General features: G+C 49.9%; 1 protein-coding gene and 1 long non-coding RNA gene across 20 annotated transcripts in view; both read left to right on the top strand.

Moving 5' to 3' along the window:
* The window catches only part of CDK16 (cyclin dependent kinase 16), a 96420-nt gene that overhangs the window by 8954 nt on the left and 62533 nt on the right, over nucleotides 1-24933 (top strand). For 7 of the 19 annotated variants that reach the window (XR_012329183.1, XR_012329180.1, XR_012329184.1 and 4 more), the window contains exons 3-35: nucleotides 347-480; nucleotides 570-695; nucleotides 784-840; nucleotides 939-1053; nucleotides 1755-1849; nucleotides 1948-2010; nucleotides 2276-2399; nucleotides 2602-2722; nucleotides 2832-2929; nucleotides 3014-3119; nucleotides 3201-3243; nucleotides 3395-3485; nucleotides 4780-4857; nucleotides 9240-9423; nucleotides 16786-16895; nucleotides 17069-17199; nucleotides 17545-17662; nucleotides 17759-17946; nucleotides 18070-18131; nucleotides 18256-18355; nucleotides 18716-18889; nucleotides 18972-19130; nucleotides 19516-19740; nucleotides 19882-19965; nucleotides 20084-20178; nucleotides 20915-21121; nucleotides 21797-21849; nucleotides 22037-22440; nucleotides 22594-22706; nucleotides 23665-23814; nucleotides 23903-24018; nucleotides 24191-24279; nucleotides 24353-24516. Coding sequence is in view for 14 of the 19 variants with exons in the window: in XM_073798916.1 (XP_073655017.1) it covers nucleotides 347-480; nucleotides 570-695; nucleotides 784-840; nucleotides 939-1053; nucleotides 1755-1849; nucleotides 1948-2010; nucleotides 2276-2399; nucleotides 2602-2722; nucleotides 2832-2929; nucleotides 3014-3119; nucleotides 3201-3243; nucleotides 3395-3485; nucleotides 4780-4857; nucleotides 9240-9423; nucleotides 16786-16895; nucleotides 17069-17199; nucleotides 17545-17662; nucleotides 17759-17946; nucleotides 18070-18131; nucleotides 18256-18355; nucleotides 18716-18889; nucleotides 18972-19130; nucleotides 19516-19740; nucleotides 19882-19965; nucleotides 20084-20178; nucleotides 20915-21121; nucleotides 21797-21849; nucleotides 22037-22440; nucleotides 22594-22706; nucleotides 23665-23814; nucleotides 23903-24018; nucleotides 24191-24279; nucleotides 24353-24490 (4151 nt within the window). In the remaining 5 variants the exon portion in view is untranslated. Of the gene's footprint in view, nucleotides 1-8; nucleotides 142-346; nucleotides 481-569; nucleotides 696-783; nucleotides 841-938; nucleotides 1054-1754; nucleotides 1850-1947; nucleotides 2011-2275; nucleotides 2400-2601; nucleotides 2723-2831; nucleotides 2930-3013; nucleotides 3120-3200; nucleotides 3244-3394; nucleotides 3486-4779; nucleotides 4858-4948; nucleotides 5218-9239; nucleotides 9424-16785; nucleotides 16896-17068; nucleotides 17200-17544; nucleotides 17663-17758; nucleotides 17947-18069; nucleotides 18132-18255; nucleotides 18356-18715; nucleotides 18890-18971; nucleotides 19131-19515; nucleotides 19741-19881; nucleotides 19966-20083; nucleotides 20179-20914; nucleotides 21122-21796; nucleotides 21850-22036; nucleotides 22441-22593; nucleotides 22713-23664; nucleotides 23815-23902; nucleotides 24019-24190; nucleotides 24280-24352; nucleotides 24876-24933 lie in introns of those variants that run through there. The other 12 variants (XM_073798914.1, XM_073798922.1, XM_073798921.1 and 9 more) reach the window with 11 other exon arrangements.
* On the top strand, nucleotides 9430-12799 carry LOC109551272 (uncharacterized). The gene is made up of 2 exons (XR_002177986.3): nucleotides 9430-10867; nucleotides 11183-12799. It is a non-coding gene; the product is annotated as an uncharacterized lncRNA (long non-coding RNA).

The following is a 24933-nucleotide window of genomic DNA, read 5'->3' as shown; positions in this document are numbered from 1 at the left end:
TGTGACACCCCCCTCAGGCCTCCTGGCACCTGCCTGCCCTGGGCCTGCCTTCCCAGGGCATTTGGCTACTTCTGCTGCCTGCCCACTGGCTCTGGGCCAGCCGCAGTTTCAGCTCGCCGCTGACGCGGGGTGCTCCACTAGGTGACTATTGCCTTCCCAGTTCAACCTGTCTTGACCTGTGTGAACCTCCCTGGGCCTTCCCACCCTCTCCATGAGGGACTCCAGGCTGCTCTGGGGGCCATGTGCACACGTGTGTGATGAGGGAATGTGTTACGGGAGGGTGGGGGGATTTGTCCTGGGGCTTCTGAGCCCACCCGGCCTGCCCTCCCCCTGTCCCCACTACCAGAGATTGTACACGAGGACTTGAAGATGGGGTCTGACGGGGAAAGTGACCAGGCTTCAGCCACGTCCTCGGATGAGGTGCAGTCACCAGTGAGGGTGCGCATGCGCAACCATCCCCCACGCAAGATCTCCACTGAGGTGCTGAACCCCCTGTCCGGGCAGTGGCGGGGCTGGAAAAGAGGGTCGAACCTGGGGAGTTGGAGCTCATGGTCCTGTTTGCCTGCCAGGACATCAACAAGCGCCTATCACTACCAGCCGACATCCGGCTGCCCGAGGGCTACCTTGAGAAGCTGACCCTCAATAGCCCCATCTTCGACAAGCCCCTCAGCCGCCGCCTCCGCCGTGTCAGCCTGGTGAGCGTCTTCTCTTCCTGTCTCCTCCTCTTCCTCCTCCCAGTCCCTTCCCCTGAGCTTACTTCAGCCTGCCTCCTTTGCCCCACAGTCTGAGATTGGCTTTGGGAAACTGGAGACCTACATCAAGCTGGACAAGCTGGGAGAGGTGAGAGACAGCCAGGAGGCCCATGGTAGGGCTGGGGGTCCGTGGGAACTCCCTGCAGCTTCATAGCTCGTCTCCTGTCACTCTTCCTCACATTCCAGGGTACCTATGCCACCGTGTACAAAGGCAAAAGCAAGCTCACAGACAACCTCGTGGCACTCAAGGAGATCAGACTGGAACACGAAGAGGGGGCACCCTGCACCGCCATCCGGGAAGGTACAGGCCCCATCTGATCTGCCCCAGGCTTCCCGGGCTCTCCCCATGGTGTGCGCGTGCACGCACACACACACACACACACACTTGCACACACACACCCATAGTGAGGACAGGGACTAGGGGTTCTGGGACTTCCCTCCTGACGTTCTGGGCTTCATGAGAAAGTGCCCATCAGCCACATATCCAGATAATAAATCAGGGTAACCAGGAATCTTCCTGTGTGGAGAAGAGGTAGGTGAATTGTAAAGCAGGGTGCTTGCTTTGGTTCTGAGAATATCCCTGAAAGTGCTCACCAGTTTACTTGACACAATAGTTTCTAGTCAGAATTTCACATGGAATGAATCTGAATTGCATAGTAATTGAGTGTGCAAACTCATTTTCACACGATGCTGCAGATCTGTGTACTGAGGATTGGAGCAAGGGCGCTTTCCAGAAACCAAAAACTGGTTGTGAAAATCTAGTGTCACATAAGCCTGGGGCTGCAATCCCAGGTTCTTGCTCTATACTCTTCTCTGAGCCTTAGTTTCCACATCTGGAACTTGGGGACACACCTTCTTCCTGGTATCAGGTGGGTTAGAGCCGGTGGCTGTGAGCCACCACCCCAAGCCATCTGGGCTCGACCCGGTCTAGTCCTCCTCCTTGCCTCTGTTCTGAGGGTGGGCCCTGACTCTTCCCCTGTCCCACCCCCCTGCTTCCTGCAGTGTCCCTGCTCAAGGACCTCAAACACGCCAACATCGTCACGCTACACGACATTATTCACACGGAGAAGTCCCTCACCCTTGTCTTTGAGTACCTGGTAAGGTTGGGTGGCAGTGGGTCCTGGGGGGAGGTGGGGAGATGGCCAGGAGCCACAGGATGTGACCCTCTTTCCTCTACCTGCTCTTCTTTCCTCAGGACAAGGACCTGAAGCAGTACCTGGATGACTGTGGGAACGTCATCAACATGCACAATGTGAAAGTGGGTGTGGGGCAGGAAGCAGGGGCACAAGGGGGCCCCTCACTCACCCACTCCACCCCACAAATCTCCCAGAAACAGACTTTTCCTGTTTGGCTTTTTTGCCAAAAAAAAAGCTGGGAGCCCTTGGAGGGCATTGGGACCCTATCCTCTTTTGTGAGACAAGGCTCTGGGCTCAGTGCCTGTCTTTGGGAGGGGGAGCAGTGCCTGCTGGGGGTCAGGCTGCTGGATACTCTTTGACCTCTGCCTGCCGTTCCTGGGTCCCCAGCTGTTCCTGTTCCAGCTGCTCCGTGGCCTGGCCTACTGCCACCGGCAGAAGGTGCTACACCGAGACCTCAAGCCCCAGAACCTGCTCATCAATGAGAGAGGAGAGCTCAAGCTGGCCGACTTTGGTACCCCTGGCCTCTGCCTTCTTCCCAGTGATCCCCCAGCCTTACTCTCCCAGCCTCCCCCTTCCCCACAACCACCTGGTCTCAGTCCCTCCCATTCAGCCCCTCCAGGCTTTGCTTAGGATGCCCTCAGTCCTAACTGCATTCTCCCCAATACTGCCCACAACCTCCTCAATTCCAGCTGCCCCTTCTCTCCACCTACCAGGCCTGGCCCGGGCCAAGTCAATTCCAACGAAGACCTACTCCAATGAGGTGGTAACACTGTGGTACCGGCCCCCCGACATCCTGCTCGGGTCCACGGACTACTCCACTCAGATTGACATGTGGTGAGGACAGGTCGAAGTGTGGCAGGGGCCATGCGGTGAAGGGGGGTGGCTTGGTCACAACAGCCAACCGGCCAACTGCCTACATATTCACTGTGCCCTCCCTGCCCAGGGGTGTGGGCTGCATCTTCTATGAGATGGCCACAGGCCGGCCCCTCTTCCCGGGCTCCACGGTGGAGGAACAGCTGCACTTCATCTTCCGCATCTTGGGTGAGGAGGCATGAGCCCTAGGAGCTGTGGGGACATGCAGGGAGGCCCTGTGAGATGTTTAGGATAACTCCACTTCCCCGCCAGGAACCCCAACTGAGGAGACATGGCCGGGCATCCTGTCCAATGAAGAGTTCAAGACATACAACTACCCCAAGTACCGAGCCGAGGCCCTTTTGAGCCATGCACCCCGGTGAGGCTGGTGGGTAGGTGGGTGTTAGGGACCAGAGTACCCAAACTGAGTTTAAAACAGGTCCCCTTGTCCTTGTGGTAGACTTGACAGCGACGGGGCTGACCTCCTCACCAAGCTGCTGCAGGTGAGACGATCTTCCTGGGCCAGCCTTGGGGCCTAGCGGATTCCAGGTGTGGGGAAACAGGGAGCTACAGGGGCAGGATCTGGGGCGGGGAGGAAGAGAAGCCTACTTGTTGAAAGTGTCAATACTCCCCCATCCCAACACACACACTCAGTTTGAAGGTCGCAATCGGATCTCCGCAGAAGATGCCATGAAACATCCATTCTTCCTCAGTCTGGGGGAACGGATCCACAAACTTCCTGACAGTGAGTGGAGCTGGGGAATGGACCGGCTGGTGGGGGGCTTTGGGGAACAGGACTGCTGCAGATAGCTGGGCAGGTTGTGTTGGGCTCTGGCTCTGCCACCTTGGATGGGGTGGGGTGGGGTGGGGGGGTATGCCCTTGTTCACGTGTGTGATGTGTTGTTCATTACAGAAGAGTTTTTTAGTTTTCAGTTCCTGGAAATTTTCAAACGTACATAAAAACCGATGGAACATCACTTTACCTTTTAAAAAAAAGTAAATGTTGTGAAATAGATACTGAGAAATGATAGATCATAAGCATATAGCACAATGAATTTTTACAAACTAAACACCCGTGTAACCGGCATACAGGTCGAGAAATAGGATGTGAGAAGCTCCCCTGAAGTGCCCTCTTTTCTCCTTCAGTTATTCCTGGCATCCCCTCTAAAAGTTGCCACTAGTTTGACTTCTAAAGCATAGATATGCTTTCCCTGTCCCTGTCCCCTACAGAAATGGAGGCACATGGCGTGTTCCGTTATGTCTGACTTTTTAAAACTTTTTAGTATGGACGTTTTAAAGTTAGATATATTTATATATTAGACCAAATAATATGATGAGTCCCCAGGTACTCCAACAAGTGATCAACTCATGGCCAATCAGGTTTTATCTATAATCACTCTGATTATTTTGAATCAAGTTCCAGATACATCATTCATCTATAAACAATTTCAGCATGTATCTCTAAAATATTTTCTTAAGCGTAACAGTAATACCATTATCACGCTAACATTTGATTGGATTAATCTCAATCAAATCCCAAACACCGGGCTTCCCTGGTGGCGCAGTGGTTGAGAGTCCGCCTGCCGACGCAGGGGACACGGGGGTTCGTGCCCTGGTCCGGGAAGATCCCACATGCCGCGGAGCAGCTGGGCCCATGAGCCATGGCCGCTGAGCCTGCGCGTCCAGAGCCTGTGCTCCGCAACGGGAGAGGCCACAACAGTGAGAGGCCCACGTACCGCAAAAAAAAAAAACAAAAAGAAAAATCCCAAACACCATCCATTGTCTAGACTTTATAGGTGGTAATCGCAGTATCACTGTCGCACTTGACAAAGTTAGTGATTTCTTGGTGTCATGTAATAGTCTATATTCCATTTTCCCTGGTTGTAGCTGGTTTGTGTGTGGGATTATTTGATGGATGAAAGTCAAGGCTCTCAAAGAAAAGGCAGCTTTTTCTAATTTCCCTGACGGGGCCACATGGGAGGTGGTCCTAGGTGGCCTCATGGGTCATGCCCCCACTCCTGTCTCTCCTCCACCCACAGCTACTTCCATATTTGCACTAAAGGAGATCCAGCTACAAAAGGAGGCCAGCATTCGGTCTTCGTCAATGCCTGACTCAGGTAAGTGTACTTGTGGCCCTCACCCTCTTCCCTGCCCCGTCCACCTACCTGCTTGCTCACCAACAGCCATCTGCTCTGCTTTCCCCTGCAGGCAGGCCAGCTTTCCGAGTGGTGGACACCGAGTTCTAAGCCACAGACCGAGGCCCCAGCAGGCAGCAGCTGGAGGGATGCCATACCCCTCACAGGGCAGCCCCCAACTGCATCATCCTCCCTGCTTGCTGCCTGCCTACCTGCCTGACTCATGCTCGCCTGCCCACATGTCCCCTGCTGCCTGTCTGAACACCCGACCATTGGCCTGTTGGCCCACCCATTGGCCTGTCTGCTGGGTGCTAACAAAGTTCTCATCGTTCCTTCGCCTGATCTGTCTGTCTGTCTGTGTGTCTCTCTCTCTTTCTGTCTCGGTAGTTGCCGGCGGACAGCATGGCCGTGCCAGCCTCCCACACTGAGGCCAGGCCTATACCCCTCCCCATCATGCCCCACCCCCCGCAGGACCACTACCCCACGGCAAGCCAGGGGTCTGGAGCTAGCCCAGGCTGGGGATCTCGACTCAGACAAGACACGGTGATGCCTTGGGTCTGAGGCTCCCCTGTCTGCTTTCCTGCCTGCCCCACCTGCCTCATGTTGTGTGGGCCTTTTTCTTTTTGTTTGTTTCATTCATTGTTGTTTTTTAATTATTTTAAATGAGGTTTTCATTTTTTAAATGCAATATCTCTGTATACAGGCTGGCTGGGCCCCACCCACTGTGTGGCCCTCCCACAGTATTTTGTGCAATGAAGCCCCGCTCCCAGCCTTTCCATGGCAGGGACACAACCCCTATTCAAAACCCTGACCATCACCAGACCCTGGGGTCAGCTAAGGGAAAGCATGCCTCGACCACTCGCCTTCCGACCCCCACCTGCCATCCCCAGCTGCAGGGGGACTTGGGGACTACTGGAGATTCTCTGGGAGATGGATGAGGTGGGGGGCCCCCACTCTTTCCCTCCTGCAGTCCCATAGCAGGGGCCTCCTTCTCAGGGTCTCCCTAGCCCAGCCCTCCTGCCCCCATCCCACTCGGTGCTGTTGAGTAGGGCCCCTGCCAGGAACTGACCAACTCAGCGAGGAGCCATAGTGTGTATATGTACACAGGCAGGGACAGAGGGGCACATGGTGGGGGGGGGGTGTGCCCAGGCGTTACCCCCTAACCCCTGGGGAAGATGAGGCAGGGCAGGGACAGTCTCTGGGGTCAGTCTCCAGATGGGTGGTTACCTCCCCTTCACTCTAAACCCTGGGGCCCTCAAATGGGGTGGGAGGGCAGGGGCCTTCCTAGGGCGGTTTGGGAGGGGTGGGTTCCTGAATGCACCATAATCGCTGTATGAAATATTAAAAAGTCTAAAGTGAAAAACCTGATTGCAAATCCCTGTGGGGGTGGGCTCAACCCAGGGTGAGTACTGGGACCTTGGAGAATTCATACCTGGTCCCCATCGTCTAGAAGAGCACTGGGAGTGGGCCAGGGACACGTCAGGACTATGAAAAAGGCATCTGAGGGGTTGCACACAACGGTGGAACATCGAGTTGAAGCAGGCAGGGCAGGCTGTATAAGAGCATAGGCTAAGGAGAGAGGAATCAGATTTACCTGAGAATATGCGGGAGCCAGATAGAGGGTAGACTGGTGGGTGTAGAGAGGCTGTTTGAAAGACACTTGGAAGGCCCAATAAAATGAGTTGGGGAGATGAGGCAGAGAGGCCCAGTATGACCAAGACATGTCTGGCTGGGAGCATGAGAAAGGCCAGTTGGAGAGGGAATATGAGAGGAGGGTAGATTTTGAACCACTGAGTACATAGGGGAATGCTTTTAATACATGGATCAAATTCAGGAGTAGGGCCATTGATGGAATTGCATGTTTAGATTACTGGTGTCTAGGAAGTAATGGAAACCATGGACATGTATGAGATGACCCTGGGGAGGATGCAGTGGTTTGTGAGAGGCTAGAGGTCAAGAGACAGCCTGGGACTTGGTCTCAAGTCTAGGCTTTGATTTCCTCTGTCCTGGGAGTTCTAGCCCCTGTCCACCATCTTGGGCAAAGCCTAGGATAGACTTCCAGGCAGAAGAGGTAGGGTGGGCAGGCAAATGCTACAGGAGATGCAAGCTTAAGTGACTGGTTACTGAAGTCTAGCGGTGGCAGTGGCCGACGGACCTCTACTGTGTCCCTGTAAGCACTTTGGTGATAGCTTGCAGCCTTATAGTTCCATGATGGCTGCCATGTCCCCAAAGATGGGAAGCAAGCAGGGAAAACATCACCCTCCCTACCTGACCGCATCCTTGTAACAGGGCTGAAACTTCCACAAGCTCGTCAGCGGACTTATGCCATCATTTGGCTAGAATCAGTTGACATGGCCACCTCTGGCAGCAAGGGAGGTGGGGAAAACGAAGACCTTGCAAAAGGGGACAAGATTGCCAGGCCGGACTAGAATTCATCCAACTGCTCTGGGAAGTGGTAGGGTACCTGGTGTGGGCAGATGTTGGTTTCTGGAAAACGGAGAAATCAAGTTTAGGCCTAGGGAGGGAGGCCTCTTGTTGGATTGTAGGAAGGATGGGCTATCAATTAAATGCGGAGGGGGAGTTTGCAGAGGGGCAATAAGAGTCAATTCAGAGAATCTGACAAGCTTCAGCTGGGCCTGAAGAGCAGCTATCTGCCATGTGCCAGACGGAACTCGAATGCCACTTCGGGGATCCCCAGGTGAAAGGGCTGCTCCCTTTCCTCCCTCAAAGTTTGCACAACTGAGTTGTGACCCCCTCACCTGTGCCAGGTCTGAGCTGGAGGCTGGAATCACAGTAATATACAATCCCTGCCCTGCAGAAGTTAACCGAAAACAGGTAAATCATAAGATCATGTGTATGGGTGGTAGTGGGATTTGAAATTGTGCAGGGAAAGGGTATTCTGGACCTGTGTGTGCCTGGGCCTAGGTGTGGAAAGGCAAGGTGTGTTTTTGCCTGTGGGTATGGGTGGTGATAGTGAAGGAAATCACTGAAACAGACCCAGAGTCATGAGCCTGTCTTGGGGAGTTTGTGATATGGTCAAGTGGGGACAGCCAATAGGCAGGTAGATGTAGAGAGCCAAAGAGGGAAATTTTAGTTATCACCAACATGTAGGGCTGGGAGTTCTAGCAGAGAAAAGGCTGGCATAGTCTAGTGCACTGGTTCTCAGCAGGAGATAATCTCCCCCACCCCCAGAGGACATCTGGCAGCGTCTGGAGACACTTTTGGTTGTGCCAACTGGTGGATGCTAGCGGGCAGAGGCCAGGGATGCAGCTAAACATCCTACAATGCTTCCTGCAACAGAGAAATGTCAACAGTGCCTAAGCTGAAAAAACCCTGGCATGGTGGACTGGTTCTCAAACTTCTGGTCTCAGGATCCCTTTATATTCTTAAGAATTGAGGACATCCAAAGAGCTTTTGCTTATGTCATGCAGCCTCTGGAAAATTCCACCGCATGTGCAAGAGAGAATGACCATGAAAAAGTATTGTTGTGAATAGTTTTGACTTTGTGAACCCCCTGAAAGGGTTTCCTGAACCGGTAGAAAGCCTAGGACCACAGTTTGAGGATCTCTGGCCTGGTGTTTTAAGGTGCCAACTCTGGAACTGGAATTCCTGAGTTCGAACCACAGCTCCACTACTTACTAGGTGGGGCAAAGTGAATTAACGTTTCTGGTGCTCAGCATCCCCATTGTTGCCCATAGGCAACCTGCTGCCTAAGACTACTATTTACGTGCAATAAAACACCTAAACAGGGTCAACTATTATTAGTACTGCAACTCCAACAAATATACCTGGCCTGGGGCTGACTTGCCTTCAACACGTTTATCAAGAGAATAAATCTAGTTCACCCAGGGAAGAGGCCCGAAGGGCTGGGCGGCGCCCTGGAAGTGGTGACCTCTTTTGCATTAGGTTTTGATGGAAGGGAAGGGTAGTGCAATGAAATAAGGGTATTCTGGTCAGGCTAGCAAAAACGCCGCTCCCAGGATAGGGGCCCGCGGTCCCCAGCAGAGCATGGGACCGAGAAGACCTGGAACCTTTGTGTTCCTCTGAGCGCTCCCCAATACATGTCCTCGTCCACCCCGGGGACCTCTACCTGCACCTTCCACAGAACCGTTTGCCCCGACTCAACATGGCGTTAGAATCCCACAAGACACCTTTGTCTTTAGGTCCCAACTGGAGGCTTTACCCCGCCTATTCGTCGCAGAGATCACCGCCCAAGGTCCGATGCCCGCCTAGCCCCTCGACGCGTCCGAGCGGGGCTCCCTTTTCAAAATGGCAGTAGCCCCCCGGCTGTTTGGGGGGCTCTGTTTCCGTTTCCGGGGACAGAAGCCGGAAGTAGCATTTATGGGGACTTTTCCTATCCCCAGCTGCGATGACTGTGAGAGGAGGGCGAACGGCCATGGCGGCGGTGGCAGAGAGTCCGGCGGCTGCGGCTGCGGCCGAGGACCGAGAGCCACAGCGTAAAGCGGTGCCGGGCCTGGAGAGCCAGCGGCGCCAGATCGAGAACGGCGAGAATGGGCGAGGGCATCCGCTGCGGGCGGGCGAAAGCTGGTGAGGCGGAGCTGCGAATGGAGCCTCGGCTAGGGGGACGATGGAGGCGTTGGGGAAGGTGGGGGACGGGGCGGCGAAGGTCCGCAGGAGAGGTGCCGTGGGGCGGAGTGGCCTGTGAGACTGAGGACAAGAGACGCGGGGAAGTGCCTTGTCTGTGAAAGAGGCGGGGCCGGGCCTGTGTGGTGGAGCCTGCGGCCTGAGAACCGGATTGTTGTGGAGAGGCAGGGGGTCGGATATATATTTTCTAAACATCTTTATTGGATTAAAATTGCTTTACAATGGTGTGTTAGTTTCTGCTGTATTACAAAGTGCATCACCTATACGTATATATATATCCCCATATCTCTTCCCTCTTGCGTCACCCTCCCACGCTCCCTATCCCACCACTCTAGGTGGACACAAAGCACCGAGCTGATCTCCCTGTGCCATGCGGCTGCTTCCCACTAGCTATCTATTTTACGTTTGGTAGTGTATATATGTCCATGCCACTCTCCCACTTCGTCCCAGCTTACCCTTCTCCCTCCCCGTGTCCTCAAGTCCATTCTCTATGTCTGCGTCTTTATTTCTGTCCTGCCCCTAGGTTCTTCATGACCACTTTTTTGTTTGTTTATTTTTTGGATTCCATATATATGTGTTAGCATACGGTATTTGTTTTTCTCTTTCTGGCTTCATTGTGTATGACAGACTCTAGGTCCATCCACCTCACTACAGATAACTCAGTTTCATTTCTTTTTATGGCTGAGTAATATTCCATTGTATATATGTGCCACATCTTCTTTATCCATTCATCTGTCGATGGACACTTAGGTTGCTTCCATGTCCTGGCTATTGTAAGTAGAGCTGCAGTGAACATTGGGGCGCATGTGCTTTTTTGAATTATGGCTTTCTCTGGGTATATGCCCAGTAGTGGGATTGCTGGGTTGTATGGTAGTTCTATTTTAGTTTTTTAAGGAACCTCCATACTGTTCTCCATAGTGGCTGTATCAATTTACATTCAGGGGGGCGGATCTTGAGAAGAAAGGGCCACGGCGGCGGGGTCAGGGTCGCGTGGTGGAACTGAGAACCTGGGAAGGAGGTTTTCTCAGCAACAGAGCGGGGCAGCGTGGTCTGCGCGACGTAACGTAGCATTTGGGGGCGGCCCGCGGTGCTCCGCCGCGCCTGACAACGGAGGCGAGGCGGGTGATGTCAGGCGGAAGAGCGAAATCGGAGCCGAAAGGCTGAGGGGGGAGGGGAGTCGGAGCCTCCGTGACGGAGGGAGCTGGAGCCTGGGAACGAGGCTTGTGACGTAGGCCGAGGGGCGTGTCCTGGGGCAGAGGAAAGACTGCAGAGGGGAGGTGGTACCTTGTGAAGCAGAAAATGGCGCCTGCGAATGAGCAAAGTTTGTGACGCGGCGAGGTTTTTGCCTCTGGCCGAGCCCTTCTTCCCAGGACGGGAGAAAGTGCAGGTGATTGGCACGGGAGGGGCCTTCGATGTTACATTTGTTTTGTTTTGTAATGCTTTGTTTTTGTAATCAGGAACAAATAGCTTTTTAAAATGTCAACGCGTATCTTGATAAATCGGCTTGTTTAATTGATTTCTTTGCTAACCAGTGCTTGAAATGTACTGTTCCTGGGTTCATTTTATTTCTCGCCGAGTTGTATCTCGTTTTTTAAGTTGTGAAATACGTAAGACCTGTAAAGATTATATGAAACGTTTACGTAGCCCAGGTTGATGGACATTCTATAAAAATAAACGGCCTGTGCTCTTCAAAAATTTCAAGGTCGTGAGAGACAAAGGATGAAGAACTGTTCCAGACTGAAGAAATTAACGGGATTTAACGAGTCATGATAACTAAATGCAAAGTGTGATCCTGGGTTGGATCCCGGAGCAGAAAAAATAAATTATTTAAAAATAAGTTTTTTCTCATAAAATGAATTTTCTCTCTTTTACTGTAAAAGATATGAATGGGGAAATTGGTAAAATTTTACTAAGGTCTGAAGATTAGCTATTAGTACTGCTAATTCCTTGCTTTTGATAATTGTATTTTGAGTATGAAAGGGAATATCTTTGTTTTTAGGAAATACATGTCGAAATATTTAGGGGTAAAGAACCATCGTGTAAGCAAGCTTACTCTGAAATCGTTGAAAGAATGGCATATATAAAAACGTATTTAAAGAAATAATCGAGCAAATGGGTAAAATTTTAAATTTGGAGAATCTGGATGAAGGGCACGCGGGAATTCTTTGTATTATTTTTGCTATTTTTCTGAGTCTATTTCAAAGTTAAAAATTTAAAGAATAATAAAAAAATTTGTGAATTAATCACCTAGGTTAAGATTCAGACCGTTACCTTAAGAAATCCTTCTGTGCCCCTCCCAGATGAAGATCATCCCTCTCCCTGACAGGGGAAGTTATTACCCTGAATTTTTAATTTCGTTAACGTTTCCCCACCATTGTATGCATCCCTAAATAGTATTTGTGGTCTAAGCTTTCATTTTATTGAGGATATATATGAAATCAGACTGGATGCACATGGTGTGCCCTTTGCATCATGTCAGGTGGGTACTCTGTATTCACATGACGTCATTGGTGATGTTAGCCTTGATCACTTGGTGAAGGTATCTGCTGGGTTTCTCCACTGTGCAGGTACTATTTTCTTCTTTCCGTACACAGTAATTCTTTTTAAAAATAATTTATGTCCATCCTTTCCTCAAAATGTTTTAACAGTCTTCCTATTTTATTCAATGTAACTGCTAAAATTCTTACAATGACTTGCAAGGCTTTAGGATTGCGAGGCTGGTCCCTGGCTCTGATCTTCTCCCATGCTCTTCTGATTTCCCTCCCCCTCACTTTCCCCATCCGGCCATGTTGGACTCTTGCTGTTCCTCGAACGCCTCAAGCATGCTCTCACCTGAGAGCCTTTAGGAGTGAGGTTTGCTCATTTTACAGAGTTATTTAATCACAGTACTAGCGAAATACATATTCCTGTTACTGGAGAGACAAGTTGAGATTCCCCAAATCGGAAATATGGAACTGAGCAGTTTGTTTTACCATTACACTATAGCTCTCCAGCAAGGCAAAACCTCAATCCATCCTGAGAATAAACAATAACAGGAACGTTTTTATAGCCCACTTGGAGGTGTTCAGAAGGGCGGGGGGGGCCTTTGGTTTCTGCCCCATCCTACCTTTACAGCCTTGTGACAATACCCTTTAAAATTATCCCACCAGTACCAGCTTTCCTCTTGGGGTGCTGAAAATGTTTTGGAAGTAGATAGAGGTTGTGGTTGCACAATGCTGAATGTACTAAATGCCATTGAATTGTTCACTTTTTAAATGGTTAATTTTATGTCATGTGAATAAAAAATTATGCTCTGTCAATAAAAAAAATTTATCCCATCGATGTTGGTTCAGTGAAGCCAGTTTATCTCTGCTTTTGTGGATAATATGCAGCATTTTTCCTTAGCTCCATTTTTTAATGCTTATCTAGAGCAGAGCACCTCAAGATTCTTTAATTTGCTGTCTATTTTATAGGGGTTTGCTGCAGTGGTCAGGAAATTTGTGCTTATAAAGCATTTCAAAGTCATGGACTAACCCCAAATCATATACCTAATATCCATATTAATATTTGCACCTTCTATCTTTTGTCAGCTGGCAGATTTGGGTGGGGGCATTTAATTAATTTGGCCATCTAAATTGATTTAATTTCTAGGAGAAGCTTAAATTTTAAGAGAAAATTCAAATCTGTGATAGTTTAGCTTCCTTGGCAAATTTTCGAGGATGAACCATCTAAAACAAATCTGGGATAGCTGGAGTCTCTAGGTCTGTGCAGGGTGGGGATAGTTTCCTAACAGAGGTAAGCAAGCATGAGGTTCTCTTTGCTCAGGTTAAGGAAGGTGGGTGGCTGGGTTCAGTATTGCAGAATCGACTGTGATGTGTGAAGGGGAAGCAACGTCTCACTGGAGCTTAAGAGACTAGCCTAGAAATGTTGAGGGTTTTCTGTCAATGGAGAAGTCTGCACAGCACGGGGAACCGTTACCTTTAATGAAGACCCTAGAACTAAACCGACTGAAATTTTCACACGTTTGGTTGGCGATTGCTGCTATAGCTCTTACACAAGGTAAATATGCTTTGGCCACTGGATCTAATGAAAGACTGAAAAAAACAATAGGCCTCTGACAATTCCCCTCTAATTGAGTCGGCACCCTTAGTACCTGTTCAGACTTTTTGTGAACCAAAAAGGGAAAGGAGTTTGTGAGTCTAGCGTCCTGGAGGGGGGAGCTTTTGGTAGACAGTTACTGTACTAGTCTTTGTTGCTTGAACATTATGCTTTTTAGCTTGAAAACTATGCAGTTATTGAAAGATATTTATATTAGTATATCTAATTATATATAATTAATAACTAATCTAGGAAGATAAACTTTCTTTTTGGTTTGTCATTTTTAAAAATATCAAGTTTGAAAAATGAAAGCTTTTCTGAAATTTTCAAGTTAATTAAAATTGGGGGAATTTTGGATAAACCTAATGATGCTATTATCATTCCTTTTATAGGGCAAAGGAGCAGATCTTTGTGGTATCTCCCAGAGATAGTTTAGACAGAAAAGAACATCTTAACAGTGTTATTATTCTGACTTTGGCCTGAATTTGTGAAAGACAAAGGAAGAATAGTTGTTTTTTAACAAGATATAAATTGAAGTAAAGACAAGAAATATTTATAGTCAACCTCGTAAAACACAGTGATAAATAACAAAGATTATTAGGAGCTTAACTTTTTTTTAAAGCAAGAATTCTTTTTTAAAAATGAGCTAAGGAGATGTCAGAAGGTACCAAGAGTTAACAGTAATTTGGTGACAGAAAAAGGAACTTCCAGTCTGGGCATAAATTAATGTAGTCATTTTACACAAAAAGGCCCAAATTCTAATTTTTCTCCTTTGGTACATTATTCATGTAACAATTTATAGAAAGGATTTATTTATATGCCTGCCTTCTTATTTGTGTTTGTAGGCTTATACAGATATATAAATAATAAATTTAGAACAATGTAATAGCACATTTACCATCTGAATAAGCTAACAACCTTTTAATAAAACAAGTAGGAAACCATCTCTTAGTTTACATCCATATTTCTATTTCTCTGTAATTATTATACCTAGTGTAATGATTAACCAGAATAACCAATATTTTCTCCAGACACAAGAGAAATCTAGAGGACAGACAATATTTTTAGTAATTTCTTTCCATAAGCACATATTTCATATCATTTTAACAAATTTGAGGAAACACAAACATAAGTGACTTTAGGAAGATCCATTTTATTTCTGTATACTAGCAACAAGACATTAGAAAGTTAAAATTTGAAAGATACCATTTACAGTAGCAACCAAAACAAATTGAAGTGTAGGAGTAAATAACAATGTGGTGCTTTTTCATTAGACAATGACAACTCTGTCATGACTGCCACCTGAGCTGACAGATTATGAGCCATCCCAATTCAGAGATGTTAAAAAAGTTTTTGTGTCTTTGAATTGAAAAAACATGCTAGTGATACTTTGTGAAAATTTATGTAAAACTTCAGTCTTCTATGATGGCTTTAGAAATCCAGGTTGTAGCCAGGTCTGGAGGTTTTGCTTACCACTCTAAAAAGTGATTTTAATGTTAATCTTCCTTAAAAATCTGCTTTTAAAAAAACCCACTGAGCTGTGGCTCCTTTTGCTTCGAAGGTCCCATTAACAATAAATTAGCTTTACTGAGTAACCTCATAGACCATCAATGGAGGCAATTAAAACCTTGAAGGGGAGGTGAAGGTACAGTGGCAGAGGGTAAGGTCCGCAATGGGGTTTTCTAGATGAGTGATGGGAAGTGTCTGTGGCTTGAGCCACTGGAGTGCGGAGGGTGTGTGTTTCTGGCATGAATGAAGTACGGGGTCTGTGGGGGTCACTGCAACCCCCAAAATAAATAACTGAATAAAAAACAACCCACAGAAAAGTTTGCCTATTTGGGCAACATGTGACTATTCCAGGGTTTTTCTATCTCCCCATCCCCCTACCTTTCTGATCCTTTTTTAAACAAAGAAAAGTTGCCATTTTAAGGAATCCAATTTATAGAGTTAAATCGCTGGAAAACTGTTACGTATTTTTTATCAGTTTTGTAATTTTTTTAAAAAGTGTTTATTTGAGGCTGTTAAATACTTGGGACAGCCTTTTATGTGTCAACAATTCCATAGCAGGGACTTCCCTGGTGGTCCAGTGATTAAGATTCCGCACTTCCACTGCAGCGGGCAAGGTTCGATCCCTGGTCTGGGAACTAAGATCTTGCATGCCACGGGTGGGCGCAGCCAAAAAAAAAAGAAAAAAAAAATTCCATAGCAGAGCAGGTTTGTGTTGGAGTTGGAGGGGGGAAGGAGGATTACGTGTACATGAACTTTTTTGTCTAAGCCCTGGGATCAGAACAGTAACAGCTAATGTTCATTTAGCACTTATTATATGTCAAGTATTTTGCAGACTTCAGAATTTCTCATGACATTTTACAAAGGCAGATTTCAACAGTCCTAAATGTTTATCCTAGTAGTGCATATAAAAGTCTCCTTTAAAAGAGAATAGGTCAAACTGCACTTAAAGGTGGTTCAGGTGGTAAATTTTATGTTTTAACCACAGTTTTACATAAAGAGTGAGCTAGTCACCATACACTTAGAAATTTACTCTAAAGCCAAAATAAATCCTAAATAAGAAATTATTTTTAAGATGGCAGTATACAGTTTTTGAAGGAAAACTTTATGATTCCTTTAGCAGTTGAAATTCTTTTTGATTTCTGAGCAGGTTTTCAGAATTTAACAATCCATTTCTTAGCCGAAGATTTTTGTATCCTTTACAAACACTGCACATTTAACAAATGGCTAAGTCTTACAACATTAGCTGCAAGTAAGTTATTTTGAACCTAATTTGACTGTGTTACCCCACAGACTAATACAAGTGAATTATTGTTTATTCCATAATAAAATCTCCTGTTTTCTGGCCCCATGGGTATGGGTATGGGTTTTGGTTTTTTTTTTTGCCGTTATTGAGCACACTTTCTGTTTTTAATCATCAAATCTCTTTTAGTATCCTAAGAAGTTAAGCATTCTATCCAAATCTGGATTTCACTGAATACATTTTGCTTCTAATTTATTTTATATGATGCTGAAAATTTTTTTAAATGTTGAATTCTGGGAAGAATTTCTTTTTTTAATCGGAAATATAGTTGGCGTATAGCGCTGTATTAGTTTCAGGTGTTCATGAAACTTGTCATCTTGACTTGTAACATGTTGATACTTTTAGTCTAATAACCGTGTGAAGTGGTACCACTAACCCCCAGATAGCCGTGTGACACCCCTGTCACCTGTCTGGTCCAGGTTCCTCGTGGAGCAGCACTGGTACAAGCAGTGGGAAGTATACGTGCAGGGAGGAGACCAGGACCCCAGCACCTTCCCTGGCTGCATCAACAATGCTGAGCTCTTTGAAGGTACCAGGCTTCTGCCTCCCAACATCGGCCAAGCCTGGACTTCTTGTCATCTTTGTCCCCGCAAATGATCATGAGCCCCTTTTCTGTGCTAGGTCATTGGTGAGATGGCCAGAGTGACTCATCACTTTCCTTCCCTGATTGTTCCTCTGCCACCTCCCCCCGCCCTCCTGCAGACCAGGTAAACTGGCGCCTCAAGAAGGGACTGGTGGAAGGTGAGGACTATGTGCTGCTCCCAGCGGCTGCTTGGCATTACCTGGTCAACTGGTATGGTCTAGAGCATGGCCAGCCTCCCATTGAACGCAAGGTATAGTGGGTGGGGAGGGTGCTGGGGGGTGGCTTTTATAGGGCGGGGAGCGTAGGAGGAAGGCCTCCATAGGCCCAGGATGGGTCTAGACCTGTGTGTTCACGTATGCTGTATCCATACACCTGGGTCTGCCCTCTCCTCCTCTCCCAGGTCATTAGATGGTATCTTGCTGTGTCCCCTGCATTTGCTCGCCTGTGTGTGCTCCCCTCACAGAGCCTCGTACGTGTGTCTATGCCATGTGTGTTTGTCTGTGTGGATGTTCCTCTGATCTCAAAGGTCGTCGTTCCTGTGTCCATGTGTGTGTTGGGTGGGTACACCTGTGTGTGCACCCTTCCCTCCTTCCAGGTCGTGGAGCTGTCCAACATCCAGAAGGTTGAAGTGTACCCAGTAGAACTGCTGCTCATCCAGCACAGTGATATGGACACAGCTCACACCGCTCAGTTCAGCCGCACAGATTCTGTTGGTGAGTCTGAGGGTCGCGGAATGAGTTGGCATTCCCAGCCACGGTCACAGCTCGGTGACCTAAGGAATCTGATGCCAAGATGGGTGGATCCTCCAGGGTCCCAGGAAGACCTTGAATGTGCTCCATCACCCTCCACAGACCTAGTTCTGCGCACCGCTCAAGAGCAGTTTCTGGTGAGCCCCCAAGAAGAGACACGGCTGTGGATCAAGAACGCGGAGGGCTCTTTTGAGAGGTTGTGCAACACACGTGTCACAGTGCTTGACGCCGCTCTCAAGACTGGGCAGGTAAGGGTGGGGAGGACTTCTTGGCCCACCACCCGTGCTCAGGTTGGGGGAAGTGAGGGCTAGGTGTCCGTGGACCCTCCATGAATGCCTTTCCTGATCTTTACTCCTCTTCCTCCAACCCAGGTGGTCATCATGGAGACCCGAAACAAGGATGGCACTTGGCCCAGCGCACAGCTGCCTGCCATGTGAGCCCTTGGGGTTTCCAGTCCAGAGTGGGATCCCACAGTAGGCAGAACAACTGAGCCCAAGAGCACATTCCACCCACAAGTAGTAGGTCCTCAGCTGATAAGAGTTTCTCATCCGTCCCAGGAGCAGCGCGTCGGAGGAGGATGAGGACTTCCAGGGCCAGCCGGGCATCTGTGGTCTCACCAATCTGGGCAACACGTGCTTCATGAACTCGGCCCTGCAGGTTGAGCCATTAGGTCTAGGTCTGGCACTGCGCAGGGATGGATTTGAGCGTTGGAGATTGGGGACAGAGCTAGGGGGGTATTGCAGGGCAAGGGGTCAGTTGGAAGCTGGGGCCCCACAGTCTGGCTCGACATGCCCACGTTACTTTCTGAAACGTTAATGCCTCTTCCTTCCACTTGCTCCCTGCTTTCCCTTGTCTTCTCTCCTTCGTCACCACATTCTTCCTTCTCCTGAAATTCTTCTCTCCCCTACTTCCCTGCCCCTTCTCTTTCTTTCCCCTTCCTCCTGTCTCCCTTTCCTCTGTCCCCCACCTTGGTTACCTCTCTCGCCTCTTCATGCACCTGGCCCCTGCCTTCTGCAGTGCCTCAGCAACGTGCCACAGCTCACCAACTACTTCCTCAAAAACCGCTACCTGGAGGAGCTCAACTTCTGCAACCCACTGGGCATGAAGGGGGAGATCGCAGAGGCCTATGCGGACCTGGTGAAGCAGGCGTGGTCCGGCCACCACCGCTCCATCGTGCCCCACGTGTTCAAGGTGTGGCTCAGCCCTGGCCGGTTCCTCTGTGCCCCCACCCCCCAACTCCCTCACGCTCTGACGGCCCTGCCCATCTTCTCAGACCAAGGTCGGCCACTTTGCGTCCCAGTTTCTGGGCTACCAGCAGCATGACTCACAGGAGCTGCTGTCGTTCCTCCTGGATGGGCTGCACGAGGACCTCAATCGTGTTAAGAAGAAGGAATATGTGGAACTGTGCGATGCTGCTGGGAGGCCAGATCAGGTGGGCGCTCCTGGAAGACCCCCATCCTGAGAGCCTCATTAAAGCCACTAGGGCCTCTGCCTCAGGAATTTTCTGGCCTCCCTGGAGTATCCCGCACACCACCATTTTCTATTAAGCTCCTCTTCCCTGACCTCGGTCCCAACCTTGGCTCCAACGCCACATCTGCGCTCACGCCCAACCCAGAGTTAACCCCCACCTGGTCTCCTGCCCCAAATAATCCCCGGCCCCGACAGTGAACGCAGTCTCCAGATAGCCCTCACTGTAACTCTGCCTCTGGACTTTACCGGTGGCCGTAACCTTAACTTTAATCCCATGCACATCCACCCCATACCATGGTTTTCCCCGGCCCCGGGCAAGCCTCACCACCCACCATGGCACTCAACAGGAGGTTGCTCAGGAGGCCTGGCAGAACCACAAACGGCGGAACGATTCTGTGATTGTGGACACTTTCCATGGCCTCTTCAAGTCCACGGTGGTGTGCCCTGATTGTGGCAACGTGTCTGTGACCTTCGACCCCTTCTGCTACCTCAGTGTCCCATTGCCTATGACCCACAAGAGGGTCATGGAGGTCTTCTTTGTCTCCATGGACCCCCGCCGCAAGCCAGAGCAGGTACGGGGGGAATGGGGACAGGGGACGTAATGAGGGACATGTAGTCAGAGTTCGTTTGATTACTCTGTCGTACCTCAGGGTTTCCTTCACTAACTCACCACACATCCTTCTGCTCTTTTGTGGATACCGTTCCTCCCTCAGCACCGGCTCGTGGTCCCCAAGAAAGGCAAGATCTCGGATCTGTGTGTGGCTCTGGCCAAACACACTGGTGTCTCGCCAGAAAGGGTGAGGCTCTGCAGATAGAAGGAGGGTGGGATTCAGGGGCAGGGGGGCAGAGAGAGGCAGAAGGGCCTGGGGGAGACCTGGCAGACTGACCGGTCCCCTCTCTGCATCCCATTCTCAGATGATGGTGGCCGATGTTTTCAGTCACCGCTTCTATAAGATCTACCAGCTGGAGGAGTCTCTGAGCAGCATCTTGGACCGAGATGATATCTTCATGTGAGTGAGAGGACGAGGGGAGATGAGGGCTTCTCAGGAACCTCCTCCGTTAACCACCTTCCCTCTCCCTTCCTCGGCCTGATTCACAGGGCACCTGCACAGCTCGGGGCTTCGGCCATGTGCCTTAGTGGGGCAGGGGGCTAGGGGCTGTCAGTGAGTGGGGCGACACATCCTTATACAGGGCGTCCTTGGGTGTTTTCCTCCTTGTTATGTGAGGGAGGCTCCTGTTTCTTTATTTTATTCAGCACTTAACTAGTACCTTGTATGTACCCGATGCTGATCTGCACTCCTTACTCACATTGCATGCCTCAAAAACCAAGTGATTTTTGAAATGGGGAACACTAAGATGCTTTCTGAACATAAGAACATTCAGAGCAAGTTTGAAATCTTTGGGTAACTAAAATAGAAGATGCTTTATGAGTAGAAAAATTTTTGTAAACCAAGCAGTTTAGTTTTCCAAAAAGAAAATGGTTTTAGATCCCTGTGTCACAAAAAATTTTTGTCAACTCCCTCAGTGCGCTGATAACACCAAAGTACTTTATCTAACATCACATAAACAAAGGGCTGTGTAAATCATCCAACAGTTTGTAAAATACAGAACCCTGGGTAACTCTTCGGACCCTTTTAAAAATATTTTCAGGCTGTGAGTGGTGAGTGGCTGGAGCAACTGGGGTAGAATCCTCGAATCCCTCTTGGGTGTCCTGATCAGGCATGACCTGATGTCCATCCCCCACAGATACGAGGTGTCAGGCAGGGCTGCTATTGGCGAGAACTCCAGAGAGGACGTTGTGCTTCCTATCTACCTGCGGGAGCGCACCCCAGCCCGGGACTACAACAATTCTTACTATGGCCTGATGCTCTTTGGGCACCCGCTCCTGGTGTCGGTGCCCCGGGACCGGCTCTCCTGGGACGCCCTGTATCACATCCTGCTGTACCGCCTCTCGTGAGTCTGCTGTTTGGGGTCAGGCAGGGAGGTGGGGTCAGAACTCAGATCCGGGCGTCTAGCTGCTTAGTTGCCACTTCCCGTCTGCATCCAGAAGACAGCTCAAACTTAACATGGCCAGAGAGGAACGTGTAGGCTTTTTTCTTTCTCTAAATTTCTGACTTTGCACCACTTCTCCTAGGTGCTGGGGATACACAGAGGTGAACAAGACAGACAAAATGCAGACTTCATCTTGTACTTAATTGTCTCTTCCTTGGAGAGGCTTGGTTGTTTGTGTTTTTACTGATAGATTTTCATTGTGCTTAAAATCCAGAGTCCTTACCAAGGCAAACAACAGTGCGTTATCTGGCTTCACCTCTCTCTCATGTTGCACTTACAAGTGCTTCTCAGAGGCCTTCCCTGATGGAAATTTACAGCTGATTGTGTGCCTGTTTACCAGTGGCTTATCATACTTAAGATCCACGCTCCTTAACTGTGGCACACAAGATCCTACATTGTCAGGCTGCCTCTTCCCGTGTCCCTCTGGCATCTCCTGAGACCTTCCGGGCTCCTCCTTAAGAACTGTTTGTGTGTGGGTTTACCAGTAGCTTCCCATCATAAGCAAAGTAGGATTCTGGGCTCTGTCCTCCCTGCCCTCGGGTCCCTCCTTGAGAGTCTCCTCTGCTCTGTCGGCAGACGCTATGTGACCAGACCCAGCTCGGATGACGAGGATGATGGGGATGAGAAAGGTGAGGAGGAGAAAGGAGAGAGGATCGGCAAGGATGAGGGTCTGTACAAGCAGTCCCATGGCCTGAGGGAGGGTCAGGGGGTTTGGGGTCGGTCTGACCCACACAGGGTCCACATGGATGTGTATTGCAGCTCAACCCCCTGGGGCTCACACATTTCCACCTCTGACATCCTCTCCTGTCCCAGCAGACCTGGAGGATAAGGACAACCTCCCTAAGGCTGGACATGTGGCTGGGGGCAGCTCCCAAGACCCTGGGCCGGAGCAGGCTGGGCCCAGCTCTGGAGTCGCGGGTGGGAGCCGGGCCCCCGTGGACAACTCCCCTGGACCATCCCACTGGCCCCAGAGAGCACGGCGCAAACACCTCTTCACCCTGCAGACAGTGAATTCCAATGGGACCAGCGACCGCTCGACCTTCAACGAGGATACCCATGGTGTCTCCTTCAGCTGTGAGCCAGGGTTGGGGAGGCGGGAGGGGGGTGTGCTTGGCAGCAGGGCCCATGACCACCTCCCCTCGCCCCCAGCCCAGCCGTACATTGCCATCGACTGGGAGCCAGAGATGAAGAAGCGTTACTATGACGAGGTGGAGGCTGAGGTAAACGAGATCCTGGGGATGGGAGGCACTTTCACCTTGCGCTACACACAAAGTCCATGCTCTTAACCACTCGGTGTGTGTCTTCCACCCCGACTCCTTTTTATCCCCCACAACCCCCATCCTCATACCTGGCTGTCCATTCCCCCAACCTAGGGCTACGTGAAGCATGACTGTGTTGGGTACGTGCTGAAGAAGGCTCCGGTGCGGCTGCAGGAGTGCATCGAGCTCTTCACCACCACTGAGACCCTGGAGAAGGAAAACCCCTGGTGAGGGCCCAGAACAGGGCCTCTGGGGGTGCAGTTGGGTGGGACCACCTCCCCCAGTCCGTCACCACTAAATACACCTCCTTCCCCCTCCCCCTCACTCGAAGCCTTCCTGCCACTCTGGCCACCAACACCCCAAGCCTATTCCTACCTCAGAGCCTTTGCCTGGGCTGTTCCTTCTCCCAGGGTCATTCTTCCTCTAGTTATCTACAGGATTTGACCTCCATTTTGCTCAGGTCTGTGAGCAAATGTTACCTCCTCAGAGAGACCTTCTCTTACTCTTCTGTTAAAAGCCACTCCTCTCCCAGCCATCAGCTCCCTCCATTCCCTCTTTCTAGCTCTGTAACGCCACTTGATGTCACCTCCTAGATCCCCTTTTGCATCGTTTTTTTGTATTTTCTGTTAGAGTGAACCCCTTAAGGGGGAAGACTTTTAAGTTCACTGTGTGTCTCTTCTCACTGATTATAATGGTGTGGGCTGTGCAGTAGATACTCATTAGATCCTTGCAGAATAAACAAAACAGAAAAAGAGAACCAAAAAAGACAAAACCAGTCTAAAAAATAAGAGCGGCATCTCCATGGAGCAGAAAGGGAATAGAAATACAAAGTAGTGCCAAAGGACTCAACAGTAGACCGTCAGTAAATACCTGGCGAGTGAGTCAGTGAATAAAATAGAAGAGAGAAAACTGGAGTGAGAGAGGCAGGCTCTAAAAGAAGACTAGTGTCTCACAGACTGGAAGCCAAACAAAAACACACGCCAGTACAAAAGTGTATACAGTGGGGAGTTGGTGAGTACTTGGTAGGATTTTAACGTGTCAAGAGAGCAAACTAGAGTAACAGGCAGGCTAGGAGTAAGAGCAGCATCTCTGGACGAGACGTGGCCCACGAAGGCCGCACGGCACAAAGAGCATGCGGTAGGTGCTCAGAAAGTGTCTGTGTCCTGACTCGGGCTCCATCTCTAGGTACTGCCCCAATTGCAAGCAGCACCAGCTGGCCACCAAGAAGCTGGACCTGTGGATGCTGCCGGAGACGCTCATCATCCACCTGAAGCGCTTTTCCTACACCAAGTTCTCCCGCGAGAAGCTGGATACCCTTGTGGAGTTTCCTATCCGGTCCGGGGCCCGGGGAGGCTGGCTGTGGGGGGAAGGCAGGCAATGGGGAAGGGGGCGCCAGCAGTGTTAACCCTCTCCCCACCCACAGGGACCTGGACTTCTCCAAGTTTGTCATCAAGCCGCAGAACGAGTCGGCCCCAGAGCTGTACAAATATGATCTCATTGCAGTTTCCAACCATTACGGGGGCCTGCGGGATGGACACTGTATGTGCCAGGCTGTGGCAGGGCCGTGTGCTGGGGGGTCAGGATGTCCCCAGTGGGTGTCCCCAGATGTGTGAACGGGTGGCGAGGTCATTAGGGTGGGAGGAGTGAGAGCGGACGTGGATGCCTCTTAGGGGCAGGAGGGTGGGTGAGGACAGCTTCCCCTCTTTTATAGACACGACATTTGCCTGCAACAAGGACAGCGGTCAATGGCACTACTTCGATGACAACAGTGTCTCACCTGTGACTGAGAATCAGATTGAGGTGTGATTTCCATCCTCCCTTCTCCCGACACCCTCCTCCCCGATCCACACTGACTCCTGTCCTCTCCTTGCAGTCCAAGGCAGCCTATGTCCTGTTCTACCAACGCCAGGATGTGGCACGTCGCCTGCAACCCCAGCCCAGCTTATCTGACCCCCCAGCGTCCCCAGCCTTTGGTACCCCAGCCAACTCTGAGTTCATGGATGTAAATTGAGGGGCCCTGGCCCTGCCACAGGGAAGGTAGCCATCTCTGCTCTCTTCCTTCCCAGCTCCACCCCTGTCCTCTTACCTGTGTTAGGTGCCCCATGCCAGATGCCACAGGCTTAGTCGTGGCTACTGTTCTCCTGTGCTGCTATATTGCTTTCTCTTGGGGAAGAAGAGGTCATGTCTCCTTCCAGCAGTGTGTTCCCTACCTGTGTTTGCCCCTTAGAGCATTAACCCTCCCTTCTATTCTCTATTTATGGTTGTCCCCTTCCCTCTTGTCCTCAACCTGGGGTGAACTGAGGGGTTGGTGGTGGGATGCACCTGAACACAGAGTGTATTTTCTTATTGAGACTCTGTACTTTCTGCTGTGTACATATAAACGTGCCAGTGTGTTCCTTGGCAGTGTGGGTTTTTTTCTTTTAACATACTTACCAAGCACCAGTTTTATGCCTG

The sequence above is a fragment of the Tursiops truncatus genome, chromosome X (assembly GCF_011762595.2).
Source record: "Tursiops truncatus isolate mTurTru1 chromosome X, mTurTru1.mat.Y, whole genome shotgun sequence".
Classification (NCBI taxonomy): Eukaryota; Metazoa; Chordata; class Mammalia; order Artiodactyla; family Delphinidae; genus Tursiops; species Tursiops truncatus.
The sequence above is the reverse complement of the archived record's forward strand: the minus strand, read 5'-3'. Positions and strand labels throughout refer to the sequence as shown.